Source organism: Cololabis saira, chromosome 17 (assembly GCF_033807715.1).
Source record: "Cololabis saira isolate AMF1-May2022 chromosome 17, fColSai1.1, whole genome shotgun sequence".
NCBI lineage: Eukaryota > Metazoa > Chordata > Actinopteri > Beloniformes > Belonidae > Cololabis > Cololabis saira.
In genome coordinates this window covers 32,815,631-32,836,554 of record NC_084603.1, presented here as the reverse complement: position 1 = coordinate 32,836,554, position 20,924 = coordinate 32,815,631, and the positions used below count along the sequence as shown (strand labels likewise).

Here is a 20,924-nt window from a genome sequence, read left to right as displayed (position 1 = left end):
TGTGAGCACGAACACCAGTGCAGAGGATCCTCACATGACAGACCATAACTGAAAACAGAGACTATTTCCTACTGCAGATGGTTTAGAAAGAAACGCTGCAACACTTTAGCTGCTGTTCTCCCCCAGTCGGTCAATTAGTGATAATGGCCCCCATCAGCCGAGAGGAGACCACTCCCTCTCTCTGAACTTCCTCCCCTCCCTCCTTCACACTCAGCCTCTCTCTCTCCGGCTCCGTCTTTCTTTCCACCTCTCAGTCAGTAATAATGGAGCCCAGCAGTCCGAAGAAGATCCAGTTTGACGTGCCTCCGCTGCAGGGCCAGCTTGACCCGCAGGCCGCCGAGCATGTGAGTGTTTGGGGGTGTGAGTGGCCGGGTTGGGGTGTGTGTTTTCAGGGGGTTTGGGGAAGGGGAAGGTTCACACATGACGAGCCTCAATGAGGCTTTTATCTGGTGAGTCTTGTCAGGAATGTCCTGTGTGGGAGCCGAGGAGCGTGTGTGCAGGAGTCGGGGTTGGTGGTGTATCTGCAAGCAGAGTTCATGTCCGTGCCGTTTTCTTTGGGGGGGTTGCAGGCTCAAATATGCTGGAAGAAAAGTGTCACCTTTCTTGGTTCACCAAAATCCTTTCACTTGTTTTGTGTATGAAGACACACAGAAGCGTGCAGTGACACAGGTGTAAGGTTAAAGCTGAGCTGCAGCTCACATCTCTCCCAGAGTTCCCTAAGTGGAGGTGGAGAGGGCTGGCAGGGGGACAGACAAGTCAAGTAGTGTATCATATTGGGCGTAATGTTCCTTTAACTGCTTCTGAACAGTGAGGAGAAACAGGCAGCTCTTTCACGCAGGCATCAAACGTCATTCCCCGGGGGGCGGGGGGGTCCGGATGCTGAGCGTTTCTGACGAGGCCCCTAATGATCAGTGACAGACTGGAGCCTTCTGTGGCCGAGGAGCTGGGAGATTAGCAGAGGTTTTCTGAGAGGACCAACCTTTACATTCCTGCAGCTTCATCCACCTGACACAAGCCGAGTCTGATCTTTACATCCGTTGCATCCGTTAACATTGTGATAACTGAGGTTTCTTGAAATTCCTGAAATCTAAATGGGAAAAGCAGAGCGATCAATACTGGAGAGTAGGGCTGGGCGATTTTGGACAAAAATAAAATCCAGATTTTTTTTCTCTGAAAACCCGATTTTCGATTTCGATTTCGATTTCGATTTTTTTGGTAAAACTACAAAAGACAATGGAATAAATTGTTTCAAATATATTATCTTTATTTTTAAAGAAAAATAGCAAACAAATTTCCCTATTGGGAATGAAGTACAATTGAAAGATACTGTAAATCCTCCTTGAGTTTAGTAAAGTGACAACATTTACAATTTTCTTGACCAAACAAAGATGACTAGACGAGCTCTGTCTGTAATGCAGCCAGCTGCAAAAAAGGAAAATCCATTTTCCGATTTTCCTTTTTTAAAATCGTCTTGATTAATAAGTCCAATTTAGATTTAAAATCGATTAATCGCACAGCCCTACTGGAGAGTGGTGGTTGACGGTTGCTCATCACGTCCTCTCAGTGGCAGTTGAGGAAATGTAATTGTGTGATCGTAAACTGAGTTTTTAATTGGCCGTAATGAAGCGTTTTTCAGGCGGTTAACTTCACACAAATACTCAGGGAGGTGTTTAATTAGTGAGGGAATACGGGGACGACTATCTGCAGCTGGTGTTTTCATGAACAACAAAATGTCACACCTTGAGGGGTTTTGGGTGATTTTTTAAAGTGTGTGTGTGTGTGTGTGTTTGTGTGCCCCAGATCCGACGCAGAAGACCGACTCCTGCCACTCTGCAGATCTACAGACAACCTGGCACAGGTGAGACGCAGATTGAGACGCAGCAACGGAGACAGGCAGCAGAGCAGCAGCTGCTATAATGGAGCCTTTATTAGATTACTTTCAGAAAGCGATCTGGGCGTCCGGGCCGGACTGATGGATTCATAACGAGCATGTGTACTTGAGTGAGTGTGATGCTCTGAGCTCTTGTAAATCCCTCTACAGGGGCCGGTTGATCGGGCCGGGGTGCAGAGCTTTTGTGTGGAGCGGTGCAGGCACCCGAGGGGTTTCCAAGCAGTCTGTTTCCATAAGAAACAGGAATGTTGGGGACAAACAGCACAGAGCAGAGGACAACTCCAGCATCTTGAGTTTAAAAGAGAGAAATCTGCCCAGAATCTGGTGTTTTCCCCCCTCAGTTCTTTTATTTATGTAATCGTTACAGTTACAACTACTGAGTTATTGCTTTAGCTCAGTTACAGCTGGAAAAACAAGAGGCCCCAGACTGTCAGTCTGCTAACAAACAAGGTCAAAAAAGTCAGAAGTTGTTATTTTGCTAGATAAAAGCAGATATTTTGTGAAAGTATCACATCTTACAGGACTTTGTGTGTGCATATGAGAACTTCTCCAGGAGACTTCCTGGCAATATCTTTGGCTTTTCTTCAAAAGATTCTGATTTGGTTTCATTTCTCCCCGAGCTAAAAAATCTGCTGCCAGCACACAGCCGGCGTTTAGAGAGTCCTGCTGAGATTCAAAGCATCTGCAGTCTGCAGGAACAAGAGCTCTGGTTGTAACACAATTAGGACAAATCCCTTAATCTTGAGTCTGTTTTCCTTTCCATTCAAAGTTATTGATAAAAACAGATTAAAACCATCTACTAACAGTCCAAACAATGAACACAAACATCTTGTTTTCCTGTGCCACAGACACAGAACGTCTCTGCTGTACTTCATTATCATGAACACCAACTTTTCTCAGCCTCCTTGTTCTTAGAAATGCTAGAAAATGTGTATTAGTTTTAAGTATTCCCAAACAAATGAGCCATAAATACATAATCTTACAAGATAATGGCATCAACGTGGACCTGTGGAACAGAAATCAATTCCTAAACCACTGATCACTATAATTCAGCAGAAGCTCATCATGTATGGTTGTTGCTGGGATCGAGGGATTACTGAAGGCCTGCTGGGATAAAGGGATCCGACTGCAGAGCCTCAGGTTGGAAATGAAGATTCTGTTGTTCTTGGGCAATCACATGAGTAAAAATAGACCTAAACAAGCTGTAAGAGGCTCAAACCAACTCTTTAACAAAAATATACAGAATGTAGAAAAACAGTTACAAAAACAATACTGTTGAAAAAGAGCACAATGAAATGCAGAATAACTGAAAAAAAAATAGATGCAAATAGATGCAGAACATATAAAACGGGGACAAAATGCAAACAGCAAAGACACAAAAAAGGACCACTTCTGGACAATGCACCGATAAGCACAAAATGGCCAGAAAGAAATGCAAATCAGCTAAAAAGATACAAAATGAATGCAGATTAATGCAAAACTGATGTAAACAGATAACACAACAGAAAAGACAAACAAAAGAAGCAGCACTTAATGCAAAGCAGCTGCACGGAGACTCCAAGCAACCAGAGAAACATGCCGAACCATGAAGGGGAAAAAAAGAAGGATGCAGAACTGTGGTGGAAATGCAAAAAAGCCTCTGAAGAGCCCAAAACGACCGGAAAGAGATGCAAAATGAACAAAAACGGATGCAAACAGAGATCAAGTGGGGATAAGACTCCAACCTGTGCTGTTGGCAGGCAACACGTTTCCTATTTAAAACTTTACTGCAGCCTACAAAGTTTAACTGCGCTGCTCTGAAGGAGGTTAGTGATCACAGCATTCAAGCAGCAGTAGATCCAGCAGCCGCAGGGCACTGGGACAGGGTCCGGGGAGGAAAGTGACAGCAGAGTCACTTCTGCAGCTGGAAACTGTTTAGAAAGAGACGTGAATCTGATCAACTTGTGAGGAATGTATTCAGAGAGGACTCGCTCCCTGCTCACTGCAACTGTCTCATCTCTCCTGCAGATGTTGGAGATCAACACAACGCTGGAGGAGAGTCACAGGTTTGTACGGATGCTCAGAAATGCATGCACAGTACTGGAGTTGAGGGGGGATGGCACCTGAAATAAAAACGGTCAAAATCATCCCCCCTGTAAAACTGCCATCCCCCCTTTCCATCCCTTATGTCATTTCATCAATGAATGTGGTTTTACTGCTATTTCAACATTTAGAGTCATCGCCAGAAAAATAACACCAGAAAAATAACTTATTTGACAATTTTCACCTGTTTCAAGTAAATTTTCACTTGAATTTATCTTCTCATTACAAGCAAAAAAATCTTGTTCCACTGGCAGATTTTTCTACTTATTTCAAGTGAAAATTGATTACTTGAAACAGGTGAAAATTGTCAAATAACAAGTTATTTTTCTGGTAATGACTCTTGTTTTAAGTGTAAGGAGATTTTTTGACTAAAAATGAGACATTTTAACTAGAAATAAGACACATATTCTTGAAAAGATTTTGAGTTTTTGCAGTGATCCATTTTACTTATCCTGTGAAGGACAGAGTCATATTGATAAGTTCAGAAAACTGTTTTTTATTGTTGTGTTTTGATGTATTTGATGTAAGCCCAGTGGATATTTAAAGCTTACAGAAGGCTGCATTTATCTGCTGCTATGTCATTCCTGCAGTATTTCTGCAGGTGTTTTGGTCACTGCTATTATTTGTAATATATTATATTATTTGTAATCAGCACAAATTATCTGTCCCCATATGATAAAATCCACCATCCCCCCTGATTTGTTTTTACAACTCGAGTACTGTGCATGCACAAGTGTGACACTGGTAAACCAAGCATCAAGCTGGAGTTAATCCAAAGTGCTTCCTGATACATTCTGAGATCTGGAAATATGTATGTCATATTCTTTCCAATCTATCGATGATCAGCTGATAATAGATTTCTTGAACGAGCCGATCATTCTTGTGCATTTCCTCAGTTTTGTGTTTATACGAAGCGCACTAGCCACCGGATAATAGATTTTTCAGAGAAGACGCATTAGATTAATGTCTTAAATATGATTATTGGATGTTCATATTACAGTTATTTATAACTGTTCACAACATGTTGCCAAGCAAACGAGCATTTTCATGTTATCGTCACAGTGACGCATAAGTCTGAACTCTCTGTTGCTCTGCAGGCTGCAGACTCGTCTCAGAGGAAGCAGAGCACCTACGTCCCTCCCTCCATGAAAGGTAAACCCCAACTCCATGAGGTTTTGAAATGTAAGTTTGCTGTAAAACATATAAAAAGAGTTTGTGTAAAGTGAGGTGAGGGAATTCCTTTCCCCCTGAAGGACAAGATTAAAAGCATCATTTAGTTCATCTTGGGTCATTCTGGAGTCAGCTGCAGGAGAAATGTGATTATTTTTATCAAAGATTCTGACAGTGGAGAAGACAACCTACAACCATGTGGCATTATTGATCACCGGTGAGGACCACAAGCACCTTTAATCTGTAGAAAGGCTCAAAAACAGGAAAAACTAACCCATAAATCTTCTGAGAATGGCTGAGCGTGTTTCGGGTCTCTGATTCTGCATCATTACAAACAAAGCCACATTTTGTTCTTTTTAAATGAGGCATCAGTTGGTGGCTTTACGCTGTGATCCTGTCAACTGTTGCCACATTGTTGGAAAATGCAGTAAAAGAAGATTTCAGATATCAACGTGATCAGATAAATGTTTTAAAACTCTGAACTCAGCTTTTCATCCAGTCCTTGTGCTGCATGTTTAATGTTACAGATTATTTCCTGCACATGTTTTCTGGAAGGTCATTCATGTCAGTAACACTGCTGTTTTTGTTGCAGCTGTGCACACACGAGTTTCTTCCTTCTAAGTTTGGTTATATGTTATGTTTTTGTTTCACTGGATCAAAGTTCTGTTGCTTTTCTTTACCAGCATGCCTTTCAAGCTATAGTTTCCATCATTTCTGCTTTTTCTATGCCACATGTGGGGATTTTCAGTTGTTCTTTAGCCGTAAATTCAGTGGTTGATAAGCTTGCGTCTAACAAATTTAATGGTATAAATCGCAGTACTTTTAAATATCTAAAAAAAAAACAAGGACTAAAGTAGATTCTTTTCTTAATGAAAAACATAAAAACAACCAAACAATCATAAACTAAAATCCTTACAAATCCTTTTATGTCATGCAACTTCAGTGTGAACAGTAACATCCTGGCTTTTATGAAGTCCATCTTCCAGGTTCTAATTCCTCGTTGGGGTAAGAAAACACAAGAGTAAACATTTAAATCTTTATTTTGCCCTCCGGTGTCAAAACTAATCTGTTTAAGTCTTTAAATTAAATAGTGGAACATAACCTGTAGGGCTTTTTTAGGGGGAAAAAAAACACACACAGAACTAGCGTTAGATGACTAATTATGTAGCGCCGGCAAGCAACCATCATCCATCATCTGGTCCATGTTACCTTACTGTAATTAGACATCAAGACAACATTTTAGAGTAAACCCAATTTTCAAATCTATATCATAATCCCGTTATAATCCAATGTTGTTCCAACCTCACACTAACTTCAGGTGTCTGCTATCGCTGACAACGATGAACCAATCAGAGAACAGAGAACACTTACCTCCTCCACTCTTTATCTGTGGAAGATGAATGATTTAAAATGTGAGAGTATTTTTCTGTATTAGTTACAACTGAATGATATTCTGAGTTATTGTGAATTAGTTGAATGAATGTCAACTCACCAGACTGTCTGGTTTCACTTTAAGTGTTTTATCATTTACCACATAACCCGGTGTGTCTTATGTACGAACCCAGAGCTGATTAACCAAACCGCTCCACAAACCTGCTTCTCCTTCCCCAGCCATGATGCCAGTCATCATGTGTCATTTTGATAGTACATTGTCGCATTGCATCATGGGATTGAGACACTACCAGATATGAATAATAACCTAAATAAACTTAAAAACAATACAACACAGTCACTTAACCATTTCAGATTGACTTGGTTTCTATGTAGACAGTACAGACCCAAGATGAAACCAGTTAATGTCATTTAATACACATCCATTTTTGCATTTCAGTGCACATTCAAAAGAAAAAAGGAGCTAAAACAACAAAGCTTTCAACACTTTAAATGTGTTCTGATTATTTTGTCCCAAAGTACAACTAAAGACAGCAGGCAGGTCAGTCCAGCACCTGCAATCTCTTCTTCCTCAGTCACGTTGCTTTATAGCGCGTGCTGAATGTGTTCTTGCATAGACTTGTTTAAACTACATCCCTGGAGAAGACGTGGTCTTGAGATCAGCACTGTTCCTCCAATATCTCAATATTCTTTCTGCTTCATTCCTGCCATCCTCACGGCAGCGTAATAACGTTTGCCAGGGCACCGGTACGACCATCGCAGAGCCTGGCGGTGGATGGTCCTTCTCTCCTCCGGTCTGGAGCTCAGACACATACTTTCTGCTTAACTGCTATACACATTTTAAATTAGATTAGATTAGATTAGATTCAACTTTATTGTCATTGCACATGTTAAAGTACAGGGCAACAGAATGCAGTTAGCATCTTATGCAGTGAAATAAACACAATGTACACACATATATATATATATATATATATATATATATATATATATATATATATATATATATATATATATATATATATATATATATATATATATATATATATATAAATATGTATGCACACAGTGCAGATTAATAAATAACTGTTGTTATAAGGTGCAGTTCAGACATGAATGAGTGATAATATATACCGGTATTATAAACAGATGAGATGTAACAGATTTACAACAGATTTGAGATTTGAGTCCGTCCCAGACGTCTCCAAGTCCAGAGAAGCTGAAGAAAAGGATCAGACAAAAGTTTAAGGTGGCTTTTACTGTATGAATGCAGCTCTGGCTGGTAGTGCCGGCTGGTAGTAATGCCACAGGGATGCCACATGACTGATCATTGACGGTTGATGCAACACTGTCAGATGGACGTCACAAACTTTCAGCATAAGCTTGTGTCTTTGTCCCTTATGCAATAAAATGATTTAAGACTCATGAAGCCTTTTACTTTGTACTGAAGTGAATGAGTCTGAATATGAGTCTTGATGACACATTTTTACCAAATTATCATTACGATCTGTTGAAATCTTTTTCTGATTTAAGGATTTCAAATTAAAATTTATAAAAATAAAACAGTATTAAAAAAAAAGGAAATGAAGCCGGTTTAGGGCCAGTAGTAGCCAGTAGTCTGGCTCACCACTATAATTCTTTGATATAAAATAATCCGTCTGACTCAGAATCGACTTCCAGCAGACGGAGTAGAAACCTCTGGACTTCCAACCACTCAGAGAAATGACGCATGTAGAGCGACAGTCAACCAAAGACATTCACAAATCACAGGCGGGTGACTGACTAACGGTTTGGCAATAAAAACTTAGTATTATAAGCTATTTGTTTTGGATTGTGCCTCATAGACACACCTGTATGTGTAATATGTTGTTATCATCACTAGGCCTGAATAATTGATCAAACTTTGACAGAGCTTTTCTCATTAAAATAGTAACCAAAGTGATTTATTGTTGGACAGTTTGGAGACGTTAACTGTGCAAGCTTTATATTTTCCTCTGTAAATTCAACCTGAGTTATACTTGTTGGTGTTCAGGAGAAGCTGCCCGTGTTACGGGGAGAGGAAACAGGTCGAGCAGAGGAGATAAGGAGCAGGAGAGTGTGTTCAGAGCTCTGCCAGAGTGCAGAGCTGACTTGATTCTGGGAAGTGAAGATCATAAAAGCCTTTACTTTATCGATCCTGGCTGAGTGTGTGTGTCTTTGCTGAGGCTTCCTGACTAACTGCCTATGCACCAAACATAAGAGTTGGCTTTCTGCTCTTCAGTTTTATATGAAAGCAGACTCCATTGCATCAGGATTTCATAAATATTTAGTTTCCAGCAGCTGTTTTTTTTATATTTAAGGTCATCTGCAGAATAAACAGAGCTGAATTGAAAAAACATGTAGAGTTCTTTTAGTCTGAATGGTTTTGTTTGGTATGATTCTGGTTCCTCGGGATGATGAGGAATATTTATGACAGTTTAACAGAACACCATGAACCATCTTGACTAAACAGACTGGTAAATGTGTCCAAGAGAGACAGATGTCTCTGATGCGTCCTGTGAAGTTCCTGGCTGCGTTGATGTTTATGATAGACACAAGTAACTTCAGCCGCTAAGCAAATCCACAGCTGTACTTTTACATTTTTTTTACCTCTAATTTGTTCATTTAACTCAAGGAACAGATTTATTTTTATTTTTTTCGTTCACAATTTCCTATCATTTTCTCTCTTATTTATTTATGTTGAAATAAGTGTGATTATTCCTGATTAGAAGTGTAAAGGACTGTCCACTAGAGGCGCTCTTCTGTCCCCAGAGCTTCAGCTGGGGGTGGAGCAACACCAGCTCTGTGAGCCCGACAATCAGCTGAGTCCAATCACAGCACAGCTTTATGGGAGCTGGGCCAATCACAATGGACCTGAGGAAGACAATGGGAACGAGGCGTATTCCCTTTTAGCCAATCAGGAGAGAGGAGTGGCAGAGAGCAACAGTTCAGGGGGTAAACCGTTTTTAAATACAGTGCAGCATACTCAGAAAGATTATTTCTGTGCATGTGCATGTCATATTTCACTGTGGCGTATAAGGGTAATTATAGCACAAAAAATACATAAATCAGTGACATTCAAAAAAATACAGTGAATTTGCAATACAAAAAGGAATCTAATAAATGAGGAATTATAAAAGTTACACATTTAAAAGGAAAACACTTGAACGCACACCAAACTATTCAGCCAGCTTGATCACGGACCTGACGCCTGTAGTAACAACTTTACCGCGGTGATTCCACAGATTCAACATCTCACTGTAACTCAGATGATAAAAACACGACTTAATTAAAAAACAATAATGCCTTTTAGCATGATGCATTATCAACGCACTTGGGGTTTTGAGGCAGATCTACAAACTGGCGCCAATTTCAGATAGTGGGATTTGTGCAAACTCTGTTTACTGAGCCTGAATTGAGGAAAACTTGGCTGTTTTGTTTCAGATAGTGAAGCAACTCAAGTAACGTTACCATGGTAACTTATTCTGTGAACATAACCTGTTGGAGAGCAGGTTTAAGTACGAATAAGGTTAAACAAATGTATTAAGCATAGTTATATAAATGGTTTAAACTCAATACTTGCTGTTGCTTTATATTTGATGATATCCTATTTGTTTGATAATGGACGTTTTATGAGAAAGCCGAATATACGATATGTAGAGTTGTGTGAAGAGTGGCCCTGGCTCTCAAATAATCTAGTAGTATTTCCAGGCCACAAACCTACAAGAGCCATTACATAGGAATTTAAGGTTAATGATTTGTAAGATGGGATTCAGAGTAGTTTTTTTTCCCCCTAAACCAGAACCAGCAGGATCACACCTGCAGGAAGCTCATCTACAAAACGCCTACTATTCACCACTGGTCACAGTCTTATACCATATTATTATAATATATGAATTAATATATATATAATATATGAATATTATAATCATAAGACTTAAATTAAAGCTGCAAGCAGCGATGAACGGGCCCTCGCACTCACGGCCACCGCCCCCCATAAGCATATCAGAAATGACACCACCCACGACTTCCTATGTCAAACCATTCAAAAGTTATAGCAGAAAAAAGGGACAACCAATCAGAAGAAGGGGCGGGGCTAATTAAGGCCAACGAAGCTCAAGGACTCCATACAGAATCTGATGACACCACCCACGACTCTCTATGTCAAACCATTCAAAAGTTATAGCAGAAAATCGGGACAACCAATCAGAAGAAGGGGCGGGGCTAATTAAGGCCAACGAAGCTCAAAGACTCCATACAGAGTCCCATGACACCACCCACAACTTCCTATGTCAAACCATTCAAAAGTTATGGCAGAGAAAAGTATTCTAGGGGGCGCTGTTGAGCCGTTAGGCCACGCCCATTAATGCAAACCATGAAATATCTAATTTATCGCCAAGTCTGTCTTGCATGCCAAATTTGGTGACTTTTGGAGAACTATCAAATATGGACCAATCAGATTTCAAAATGGCCGACTTCCTGTTCGGTTTCGGCCATGGCTCCAAGAGACTTTTCTTTAAGTTGTGCCATGATACAGGTGTGTAGCGATTTTCGTGCATGTACGTCAAACCGTATTGTAGGGCTTGAGGCACAAAGTTTTCCGGGGGGCGCTGTTGAGCCATTTTCCCACGCCCATTAATGCAAACCATGAAATATCAAATTTATCGCCAGGCCTGGCTTGCGTGCCAATTTTGGTGCCTTTTGGGGAACTATCAAATATGGACCAATCAGATGAAGGGGGGGCGTGCTTTTTGGCGTCTAGCGTCGCCACGGTAACACTTTTGAAAGAGAAAAGTAATGCGTGTAGTCGCAGGATGGAGACGCACATTTTGATGTATAACACATCTGGGTTCACGATACGGTTCGGGCCGTATTAATTCTCGAAGGAATGGCATATATTGCTCCAAAATTACGTGATTAATTCAGAATGTTCAAAATGGCCGACTTCCTGTACGGTTTCGGCCATGGCGCCAAGAGACTTTTCTTTTAGTTAAGACATGATACAGGAGTGTACCGATTTTCGTTCATGTACGTCACACCGTATTCTGGGGCTTGAGGCGCAAAGTTTTTTCGGTCTGAACCAACCAGATGAAGGGTGGGCACGCTTTTTGGCGTCTAGCGTCGCCACGGTAACGCTTTTGAAAGAGAAAAGTAATGCGTGTTGTCGCAGGATGAAGACGCACATTTTGATGTATAACACACTTGGGGGCACGTTATGGTTTGGGCCGTATTAACTGCCGAAGGAATGGCATAAATTGCGCCAAAGTGACACGATTAATTCAAAATGGCCGACTTCCTGTTCGGTTTCTCGACATGACGCCCAGAGACTTTTCTTTAAGTTGTCCCATGATACAGGTGTGTACCGATTTTCGTGCATGTACGACAAACCGCATTGTGGGGCTTGAGGCACAAAGTTTTCAAGGGGGCGCTGTTGAGCCATTTTACCACGCCCATTAATGCAAACCCTTAAATATCAAATTTTTCGCCAGGCCTGACTTGCATGCAAAATTTGGTGACTTTTTGGGCACGTTTAGGGGGGCAAAAAGGCCTTCCTTTTGTCAGAACAATAAGAAGAAGAAGAATAATTCCTGCAATTACAATAGGGCCTTCGCACTGCAAGTGCTCGGGCCCTAATTACACATCCACTCACTCTGCTCACTTTTCCACAGAAAGATTTACAACATGATTTACATAAATGCTTTGACTTCCAAAGAAGAAAAGTGGATTATGTTTTATCACAGTAACAGTAAACAAACTCAGAGTTTCCAGTTTCAGATCTGAAGTTTAGAGCATTTTTCTGTGAACTCATGAGTTTCTCATCTCAAGGTTTATGGACTGAGTTTGTTGAACCTCCTTTCTGAAATAGGCTGCATGGTCTCTTTGTCATTATTCCAAAACATTCATATGAAACATGTTTGCTGCTCATGACTTGGTACTGAAAATACACACTTGGGGATTTTTTGGACATAATTGGGTGCAATGAGCTTCCAAACATGCCGCCACCATCTCTGCAGGGGGCAAGCAGCAAGCTGGGTCAGAATGTAACCTATTGCCGTCTAGTGCATAGCCCCTTTAAGGGATTGCATCACTCTCTTTATGAAGGTCAGATCAACAGTCTCCCCTCGGTGCAACAGAACAACGGCCTCAGTTAGTGTGTTACATGTAAAAGTACATGATTTTGAAAAACATGCTGCACAAGTATCTTTTTAAAAATAATATGACAGCATGGCTTTGGGCTGCAAAGTTATGTCTGAACAATATTTCTGTCCTTTGCATGGACGGATCAAAGTGGAGATGTTTAGTCATCATGCAAAGCACGTGAGCACAAACACCTGACAGCATCAGTGGTGATGGTTTGGGCTTGTTTTTCAGCTGCATTACCTGAAGGACGTGGGACTTCAGTAGTTACATTGCACCTCAATTTGAATGTGAACAACCTTGAGGTGGAATGATTTATTCCCTCTGTTCAGCCTGGGTAGGGAGTAACAGGTGATTTGTACCCGGCTCCACCTCGTGGTGGTGGAGGGGTTTGTTTGTGGTGGTCCTAGCAGCTCGGCTCACCCCCTGTGGGAGGCCGTAGGGCTCGTCTCCAGGGTGATCTGGGTAGTGGCTGAAGGCGGGGGACCCTGGTGGTCCCTAGAGCTGCCTCTAGGGACCTGCACCACCTCGGCTTTGCACGTTGTGTGTCGGTGGAAGGAATACTTTGATGACCTCCTCAATCCCCTGGTCCCCTCTTTAAGAAGGGGGACAGAAGGATGTGCTGCAGTTACAGAGGGGTCACTCCTCAGCCTCCCTGGTGAGATCCATCCAGCGGTCCTGGAGCCGGGTGTTCGGGGGATGATCCAATCTCAGATTCAAGAGGGGCAGGGTGGTTTTCATGACACGGCACATTTTTCTAACTAAGCCATCAGGCTGTGTTTGCAGACAACGCTGTTGTCTCGCAGTGCTGTGTTGAACACTGTACTAATGTGGTGCTGTGCTGCCTCCTTTTGCCATCCATCCATCCATCCATCCATCCATCCATCCATCTTCTTCCACTTATCTGAGGCCGGATAAGCGGCCCAGACTTCCCTCTTCTCGGTAACTTTGCCCACCTCATCTGGGGGGATCCCAAGGCGGTGGAGCATTGATTCTAGCGAGCTTCAGACCTTAGCTCTGAGGCAGAGCCCAGACACGCTGCAGAGGAAGCTCATTTCAGCCACTTGTATCCATGACCTCATCCTAGTGGTCGCTACCTGGCTCCATTGGGTCTGATTGGAGGACTGAAGGAGCTGTGTAAAGGTCCGTTGAGACAACCATGACTTCCTGCACGGCAAAGTTTTCTATAATCACATGGGAGACAACGTTCCCAAGCACATAAGCAAATCTACAACAGAATCAGTGTTAAAAAGTCCAATACGTGGCCTTTTACGTGTCCCGGTGCGACCTCAAGAGAGGAGAAGAGCTTGGTGTTCACATGGAGGCGTGTGTTGATCCACTGAGGTTGCATCTACTTCATCTACAGCTTTGTTCCAGTTGGCACGCTCTGACAAAATAACTTAACTATTATAATACATTACAAGGCTTTTCTGCTCATTCAAGGAGCTGCAGTTATTCAAATTAAACAAGCTGTCCTGAGAGAATTTCAGATAAATTCATGTCCTCAGTCTGGCCATGAACATATAAACTGAATAAATACAAGAAACACAAGTTTTAGAGTCTTATTTTGGCAAGTTAGCTTTTTTCAGATAACATTTTAATTCATCAACATGGACTTAAATATAACATATGGGACCAAATCAGGGCTCAATTAAACTTGTGCAGCTTTAAGGCACTTCCAGGCCGTTTGTTAAACCCGCTGCTCTTATCGGTGACTGCAGGCGGCTGATTTCAGCACTAGCTCTGAGGAACTCACAATTTTAAGAAGTGTTAATATTTGACTTAAAATGATTTGATATTATAATCAGATTACAATGTTACTGTATGCATGTTTTGTTTTTTAAATAAGCCATTTTAACTAAAACGGCCAAAATCATCAATTTAGTCTCGAAGCTTATTGTAGCTTTGATGGAAAAGATTAAATGACATATGACGCACAGTGTTGTTCACACAATGTTCTTCATATTTATTTAGACTAACAGTACTAACTCCTGTCTCTCCTCTTTTGTCTTTCTTTCTCTTGTGGCTTTGCATGAAACTTCAACTCCTCCTGTCCTCTCCTCCTCAGATTTGTCATGCAACAAAAAGGAAGCTCCCAGTCCTGACTCCATCTCCCGATAGCCGCCTTTCGACTGACTTGCTTTCCTCCTCTCGTCTCTCTATAACCAACTTTTCACTTGTTTACTTTTCTTCTCGCTTCAGTAACACACTGCTCTGCGACTGCGCACTTCTACGCTGTATATTTGGATTAAACGACACTTTCATTCTCTTTAATGTGCAGACACATGCAGAGATTTTTAATTACATGTACGTCTCTAAATTCAAATGAATTTTAAAAAGTGTGGCTGTGAATAAAGATGCATTATACACAAACATTTACAGAAAGTGAGTGGTCTTCGTCCCTTCGTACAGTAAAGTTTTGTCTATTTGTGCCAAAACACTTCATCCTCGTGGTGGTCTGCACTTCTTCACAAAGACCGATCAGAAAGTCCTTTATCTCCCTCTCAAATCTTTTTAAACCAAAAAGGAAATAAAAGAGACTCGTGAGACAACAAGGGTGCAGGATCTGTGTGACCCTGCCGGTTGGAGGTCAGTATCTTTATCAGCTCTGATAACTGTAACTCTGTGTTTGGGACTTTTTTTGGGACCAATGTGTGTGTTTTTTTTAACATGAAGCCATATTGTGTCTGAGTTCCATTTAATCTGTTTTCCTTTTGCCGTTTATGGCCAGCTTTAAGATTTAAACCAGTATTTATTAACAATGTTCCCCAAGCATGGATATTAAAGCATCTATAATGGTGCATTTGAAAGGTGTATTTCTATAACTCTTGCAATATAAACCACATCTGGAACAACCATGACCACAATCTGGCAACATCTTATGCCATCTTAAGTGATGCAGTGAGCAGCTTGTTGTTCCTTAAGCATCCATGTCAGAAAAACACTGGGTTAGCAACTGTCCGACACATTATTGAAACATGTACAGATGGTGACAGAACACCATCTTCAAGAAAAAGGTCAAATATATTGAAATAAAAGTAAGAACACACTGGAAATATTTCGAAGTGAAAGTATACACATTTCCTAAAAAGTCTGCAAACGACCTGAATGACCAGGTTTTGCCTCCTGACCCAAAGCATGAGGCAAGAGAAGATCTGCAGTCATCTCAGTCATCAAAACAACACCTCGGTGAAAAATTCATGGAAATAAATCATATGTCTTAGCTCAAGTGTTAAAAGTTTGAATGCAATTAAAGCTAAAGGTGAGAGACCTCTGACATTCTAAGATTAAAAGCATGGAACACCTTACAAAATACCCTTAAACTTTCTGTTCTCACCTCCATCTCCACCTTCAAACTACATCTTTTATTAAGTACAACCGACTCCTGCACTTGCCTTTAGTCCTCCTTCATGCATACTGACTGTTTGAATTACTTGATTGTTTTATCTTTTGTATTGTGTTTTAATGTCTTTTTGTGTATTTATATAACTTTGTTCTTTTTCATCTTAGCTCCCCCCTCCCCTTACCCCCCTACACAAAGAAATTTGTTCTTAATTTGCTTGCCTGGTTAAATAAAGAATATATATAAGAATATATTGGCTTAGTACTTGCACATAGATGTATTGGGTTTTGTTGGATGCAAAGGGAATGAAACTGGAATTAATTAAATAAATGTTACACTGATATACTGTATATATATACACACACACATATATAGGTTGCCTCATGTTGTCCCTGTGTGTGTCTTTGTGCAGGTAAACTGGAGGGGACCGTCCCTGAGGAAGAGGAGGACGAGGAAAGCAGCCGTCAGGGAGACTGATGAAGACACAAACACATACCAACACCGAACAGGCAACCAGTCCGTCTCTGACCCCTGGACACGCAGACGGACCCCGGCGTCCACCCAGTGACCCCCACAGTCACAGAGCCGGGGCGGGTCACCTTCATCCATCATGCTCGTCCCCGGTCATCAGGCTTCACACGGGTCAACAGTTTCTGTTCATCTGAACCTAAAACAACCAGAACTCTGTTTACCGGAATCAGCTCATTCACTAGAAGGATGCTCAAGGCCGCAAAAACTAAATTAACAAACCATTTTAGGTTCAAAGATCTTCATCAGCATAGTTTATCCTAGTTCATTTTAAATTACAGCTTCAACACCGGAGACTAAAATGAAACATTTAAGCAACATTTATTGATTAGATCATGGTGAAACTGAAACCTCCCACATCCTGCTGCATATTTTACACAGGTGTGTAGTGTAACTCCACTATTAAGTTGACGTTTTCTGTTTCCAGTGTTATAAATGTCCAGTTTTTGTTTTTTTAAATCAGGATTTTGGACAAAATTGTCACGACACCCACAAAACACTAATTTGGTCTCATAAATCCTACTGTGTACAGCTCTGGTCACGTCAGTGCTGAATGAATGGATATCCATTTTTAAATCTGATCTTTAACATGACAGTTGACTTTGTAAATTCAATAATAGCATCAATCCACATAGTGTAGGAGATGATGAACAGTTTATCCCTGTGATCATTACTTTGAACATTATGGTAGAAACCTTTAACAGGCTGCCCCCTGGTGGCTCCAACACTGAACAGCAGGACTTTGAAACACCTGCTGCAATTCTCATCATTTCCTGTAATTGTTTTAGATGTTTTTAAAAGTAACACTGCATTTTGTATCAAATCTGAAGAGTTAATCGTGAGCTAATGATGTATACGTGTCTGAACTGACTGTGATTGATGTTTTGATAATGCAGGAAAACACAGATTTTAAATACTAAGAATTAACAGCATTGTTTGTTTCCTCGTGCAACACGTGTTTTATAAAGTGTCTGCATTTCAACATGATGGCCATTACAAAAACTTTTTTTTTTCCAGATTCATTATTTATTCATTATTTTGGAACAATTGAGTTTGTAAGTGACTAACATGACAATGTAATAATACTCAAGATCATCCTCAAATGAAACCGAGGCGTTACAACTTACCTCTTGGGATTTCATCTCATCGTAGTTTAAGAGCCTTTTCATGAACTATGGCCACACACACAAAACTGAACATTTTTTTAAAATTATTTTTTATTGATGTAATTTATGTTACACGGTGGAATCAGAAACACAAAGAGGCCGCAACCCTTCCACACCAGATAGCAGAATGTGTTTACAGATCTATCCGTTCATGCTTATAATGCATACTATGGTTGAGATCCACGGCAGAGACGCACGTGTCTCTCGGGTTTCAGCACATTCCAGCTAAAACGTATGTAAATATTCACACTTCAACCATTTCTAGATTTTTACTTTCAAACATTTATAGATGAAAATCCTGAATAGTATGCAAAATGAGCTTTAACACACAGCCCCGGGTGACAGATGAGCACAGGGCTGGCATAAAAGGAGCCTATTTTTTTTTTTTGTCTTTTCTTTCCACGTTGTGTTTCCTAATATGTAGCCCTTGCAAAGCCTTGATTGAGAGAAAAAAAAAAGTATAAAATAAACCAGACCCCACTTTGTAAAAGTTGTCTGCGTTTTCCTTAAGGGTCCCACGCAACCTTTGTGAAACTTTTTCTCGTATGAAACGTTCGTTGGTGGATGCGACATTGGCGGCGAATCCAGTGAAAACTCCCCCGAGAGTGCACACCTTTATATTTATTTATTTATTTCCTTACTGCAGCTCCAGGAACCTGTATTCGTTCACTAATCTGATATCGAATACAATTTCCTTGCCCCGGCAGAGGAATTGGTTGAATTTACTTCCTGTTAAAGTTAAGCGCTAAGACATTAATCAAATGTTGGAGTGTAGTTAGTCGACTCTCGGCGGGCTTTAAGAGAGCCGCCGTCCCCCCGGCTGCTTCAGCTCCAACAAAGTGTAAAAATGAGATGTCGGAAAAAGAAGAAATTTCCTTTGAGAAAGGACTCCTATCAGAAAGCACAAGTTGACAGAATTATAAATTACATTTTCTAGCACGAACCCTGGAGAAAATAAGATGCACCTGCTGAAGCAGGGTGTGATGAATGCCAGCCGAGGGTTAGGGCCTGCCGGCGTTTCTGCTGCTTGTTCCCCATGTAATAGTTTGTGTATAACCTTTTACTGTTGACCGAGCCGCCGCGCAGCCACCCGGATATCTGAAATGGCATCGCACACCATTAATAACTCAGAGCACTCCACTTCCAAAGCCCTGATTCACACGTTTTAGTGTCAACACTTTTGGCAAATTGTCATCATTGTCAACATCATAAAAATAACAAAATCATAAACATTAAAAACAGACAATTTCAGTTCACATCAAAGTAGAATACAGATATTTTTTATCTTTACCCACAAAAAAAGTTAATGTTACCACTAGCTAGAAAAAAAAAAGAGAAAAAGGACAAAAAATATATATATATATCACCATGTTATACAAGTTTGTCCCTCGTAGTGTGTCTGCGCGCAATAAAATGTAGAAAGATTAGCACGTGTGCGGCTTCATATCTGCTCAGGATGTGTGTCAGTGTGAGTAAACGTGTGAGCAACATGTCTGTCAGTATCAACAATGGAAACCTCACTTTGATGAAACAGCCTGGAAAATAAAAGAGAGAAAAAAAAGAAGAACAAAACCCACATCACATCAGAAACACTTTCATTCCCAAAGAAATCCTCCAAATCCACCACCAGAGCTCTTCAGCTGAACACCGAAAAACTCTCCAAAAATAACAAACAAACAAAAAAAATACTTCAGTGTCAGCTAAATATATACTATATATTTATATTTTTGTTCTTTTTATATCATCCAACCATTTTATAATATGCGTTGCTATGGTAACGGTCCCTGGCAACATCATGGAAAACATCGATTAAATAAAAGACACTGATCCCCAAACTTCACCCAGCTAGTTTGTGTTTATGGTGATTTTAAATCCTTGTTTAGTTTACGGAGTAGTGACTGTTTGTATCTTTAGCATTGTTCTGCAATTTGAGTGTCATACTTTTTTTTCAAACGCTACGGGTTAATTGTTTTAAAGGCGTCAACATTTCGCCCATGTCGGAGTAGTGCTTGAGGAATGGATTAGTGTGTTACGCTCGTATTTAGTGTGTTCTGGTAGTGTTGCGTTTGTGCCGGCGCGCGTGGAGACGCTCCGACGGCAGGCGGAGCGTCACGCGGCGCGTCTATGCGTTGGCGCTGATGCTCTGTTTGTAGACGGCGTGGTAGGCGTTTCGCAGCAGCACGTAGGGGAAGCAGGACTCCAGCAGGTCCATGGTCAGGAACGGAGACTCCTGGACGATCTGGCGCGGGAAGGAAACACAAAATCAGATCTCAAAATCTGAGGTTCTTTTCAATTCAGGAGACTCCGTATAATCTTAGAGGTGTCTGCAATTTCACTGTACAAAAAGCTAAAAAAAGGTATGAAAAGGAGACGTGTCTCCATTACTGGAGTTAAATTCTGGAATGATGCCAACATAAATTTAAAAACATGTCATTCTCTTTTGGTTTTTAAGAAAATGGTTTGTAAAGCTATTTTTGAAGCTTATAAGTGCAATTGACTATCTGTAAATGTATCTTTGCTTTTCTGTTGTTTCTTTGCTTTTCTATTGTGTCTTTGGTTTTCTGGATGTCGGTAGCCACAAAAAGAAAGTTGGTAATATAGGATAGGCTTTTATAAGCAGTTTGCTTCAGCCTATGCCTTTTCAGTCATTGTTCAACACATGATTATTGGTTTTGTATAAAATGTTGTAACAATGTTTTTTTTTGGTGTTGTGTTTTGTGTTGTCATGACTGAATAAACTTCATTCATTCATTCATTCAAAATGAGCAAAAAACGTTCGGGGACGTTTCCACACGCGACGCAGAAGCGCTCTCACCATGTCCAGCAGCAGGTAGACCGATTCTCGGTTACGCGTCGTCATCTTGTCCGTCTCCTGGCCGATCTTCAGTAGACTGGACGAGGCCAACTGCACAAACACAGACACGTCGGACCAGATCAACACTTTTACTCCAGCGTTTTTAATTCCACATCAGAAAGTTGCTCCAAAAAGAAAGTAGGAAAGAAAAACTGAGCAATTATTCAAAAGTCTACTCAAAAAGGTGGCGGACACTAAAATATTCCTCAAGTCTTGAATAAAAACATCCTCATAATACAAGAAAGCACACACTGCTCCTATAAATCTATCACAGATTTAATAGTTTGGGTCTTTTTGTGAGTAGGATGCTGCAATATGACCCAGAAATAAAAAAATGACACT

General features: G+C 40.8%; 2 protein-coding genes across 6 annotated transcripts in view; one reads left to right on the top strand and one right to left on the bottom strand.

Moving 5' to 3' along the window:
* The first annotated feature begins 224 nt into the window (after positions 1-224).
* Positions 225-18,227, top strand: ppp1r1c (protein phosphatase 1, regulatory (inhibitor) subunit 1C). Of its 2 annotated transcripts, XM_061746162.1 has the most exons (6): positions 225-344; positions 1,801-1,858; positions 3,899-3,936; positions 5,071-5,125; positions 9,326-9,508; positions 14,760-15,044. In XM_061746162.1, exons 1-6 carry the CDS (start codon positions 264-266, stop codon positions 14,810-14,812), a joined length of 468 nt encoding a protein of 155 aa, XP_061602146.1. In that variant the 5' UTR covers positions 225-263; the 3' UTR covers positions 14,813-15,044. The 2 variants fall into 2 exon arrangements, with proteins under 2 accessions (XP_061602146.1, XP_061602147.1); XM_061746163.1 differs by lacking the exons at positions 9,326-9,508; positions 14,760-15,044 and adding an exon at positions 16,447-18,227.
* nckap1 (NCK-associated protein 1) overlaps positions 17,764-20,924 on the bottom strand; it is a 44,496-nt gene continuing 41,335 nt past the window's right edge. For 3 of the 4 annotated variants that reach the window (XM_061746147.1, XM_061746148.1, XM_061746149.1), the window contains 2 exons: positions 20,544-20,633; positions 17,764-19,967 (listed from right to left, as the gene is read on the bottom strand). In XM_061746147.1, the coding sequence (XP_061602131.1) occupies positions 19,851-19,967; positions 20,544-20,633 (207 nt within the window). In that variant the 3' untranslated portion in view covers positions 17,764-19,850. The remainder of the gene's footprint in view (positions 19,968-20,543; positions 20,634-20,924) is intronic. The other variant, XM_061746150.1, reaches the window with a different exon arrangement.

Coding starts and splice junctions, on each gene's coding strand:
- ppp1r1c (XM_061746162.1), top strand. CDS start 264: ATGGAGCCCAGCAGTCCGAAGAAGATCCAGTTTGACGTGCCTCCGCTG. Junction 1,859..3,898: donor CTACAGACAACCTGGCACAG/GTGAGACGCAGA, acceptor TCTCTCCTGCAG/ATGTTGGAGATCAACACAAC. Junction 3,937..5,070: donor ACGCTGGAGGAGAGTCACAG/GTTTGTACGGAT, acceptor GTTGCTCTGCAG/GCTGCAGACTCGTCTCAGAG.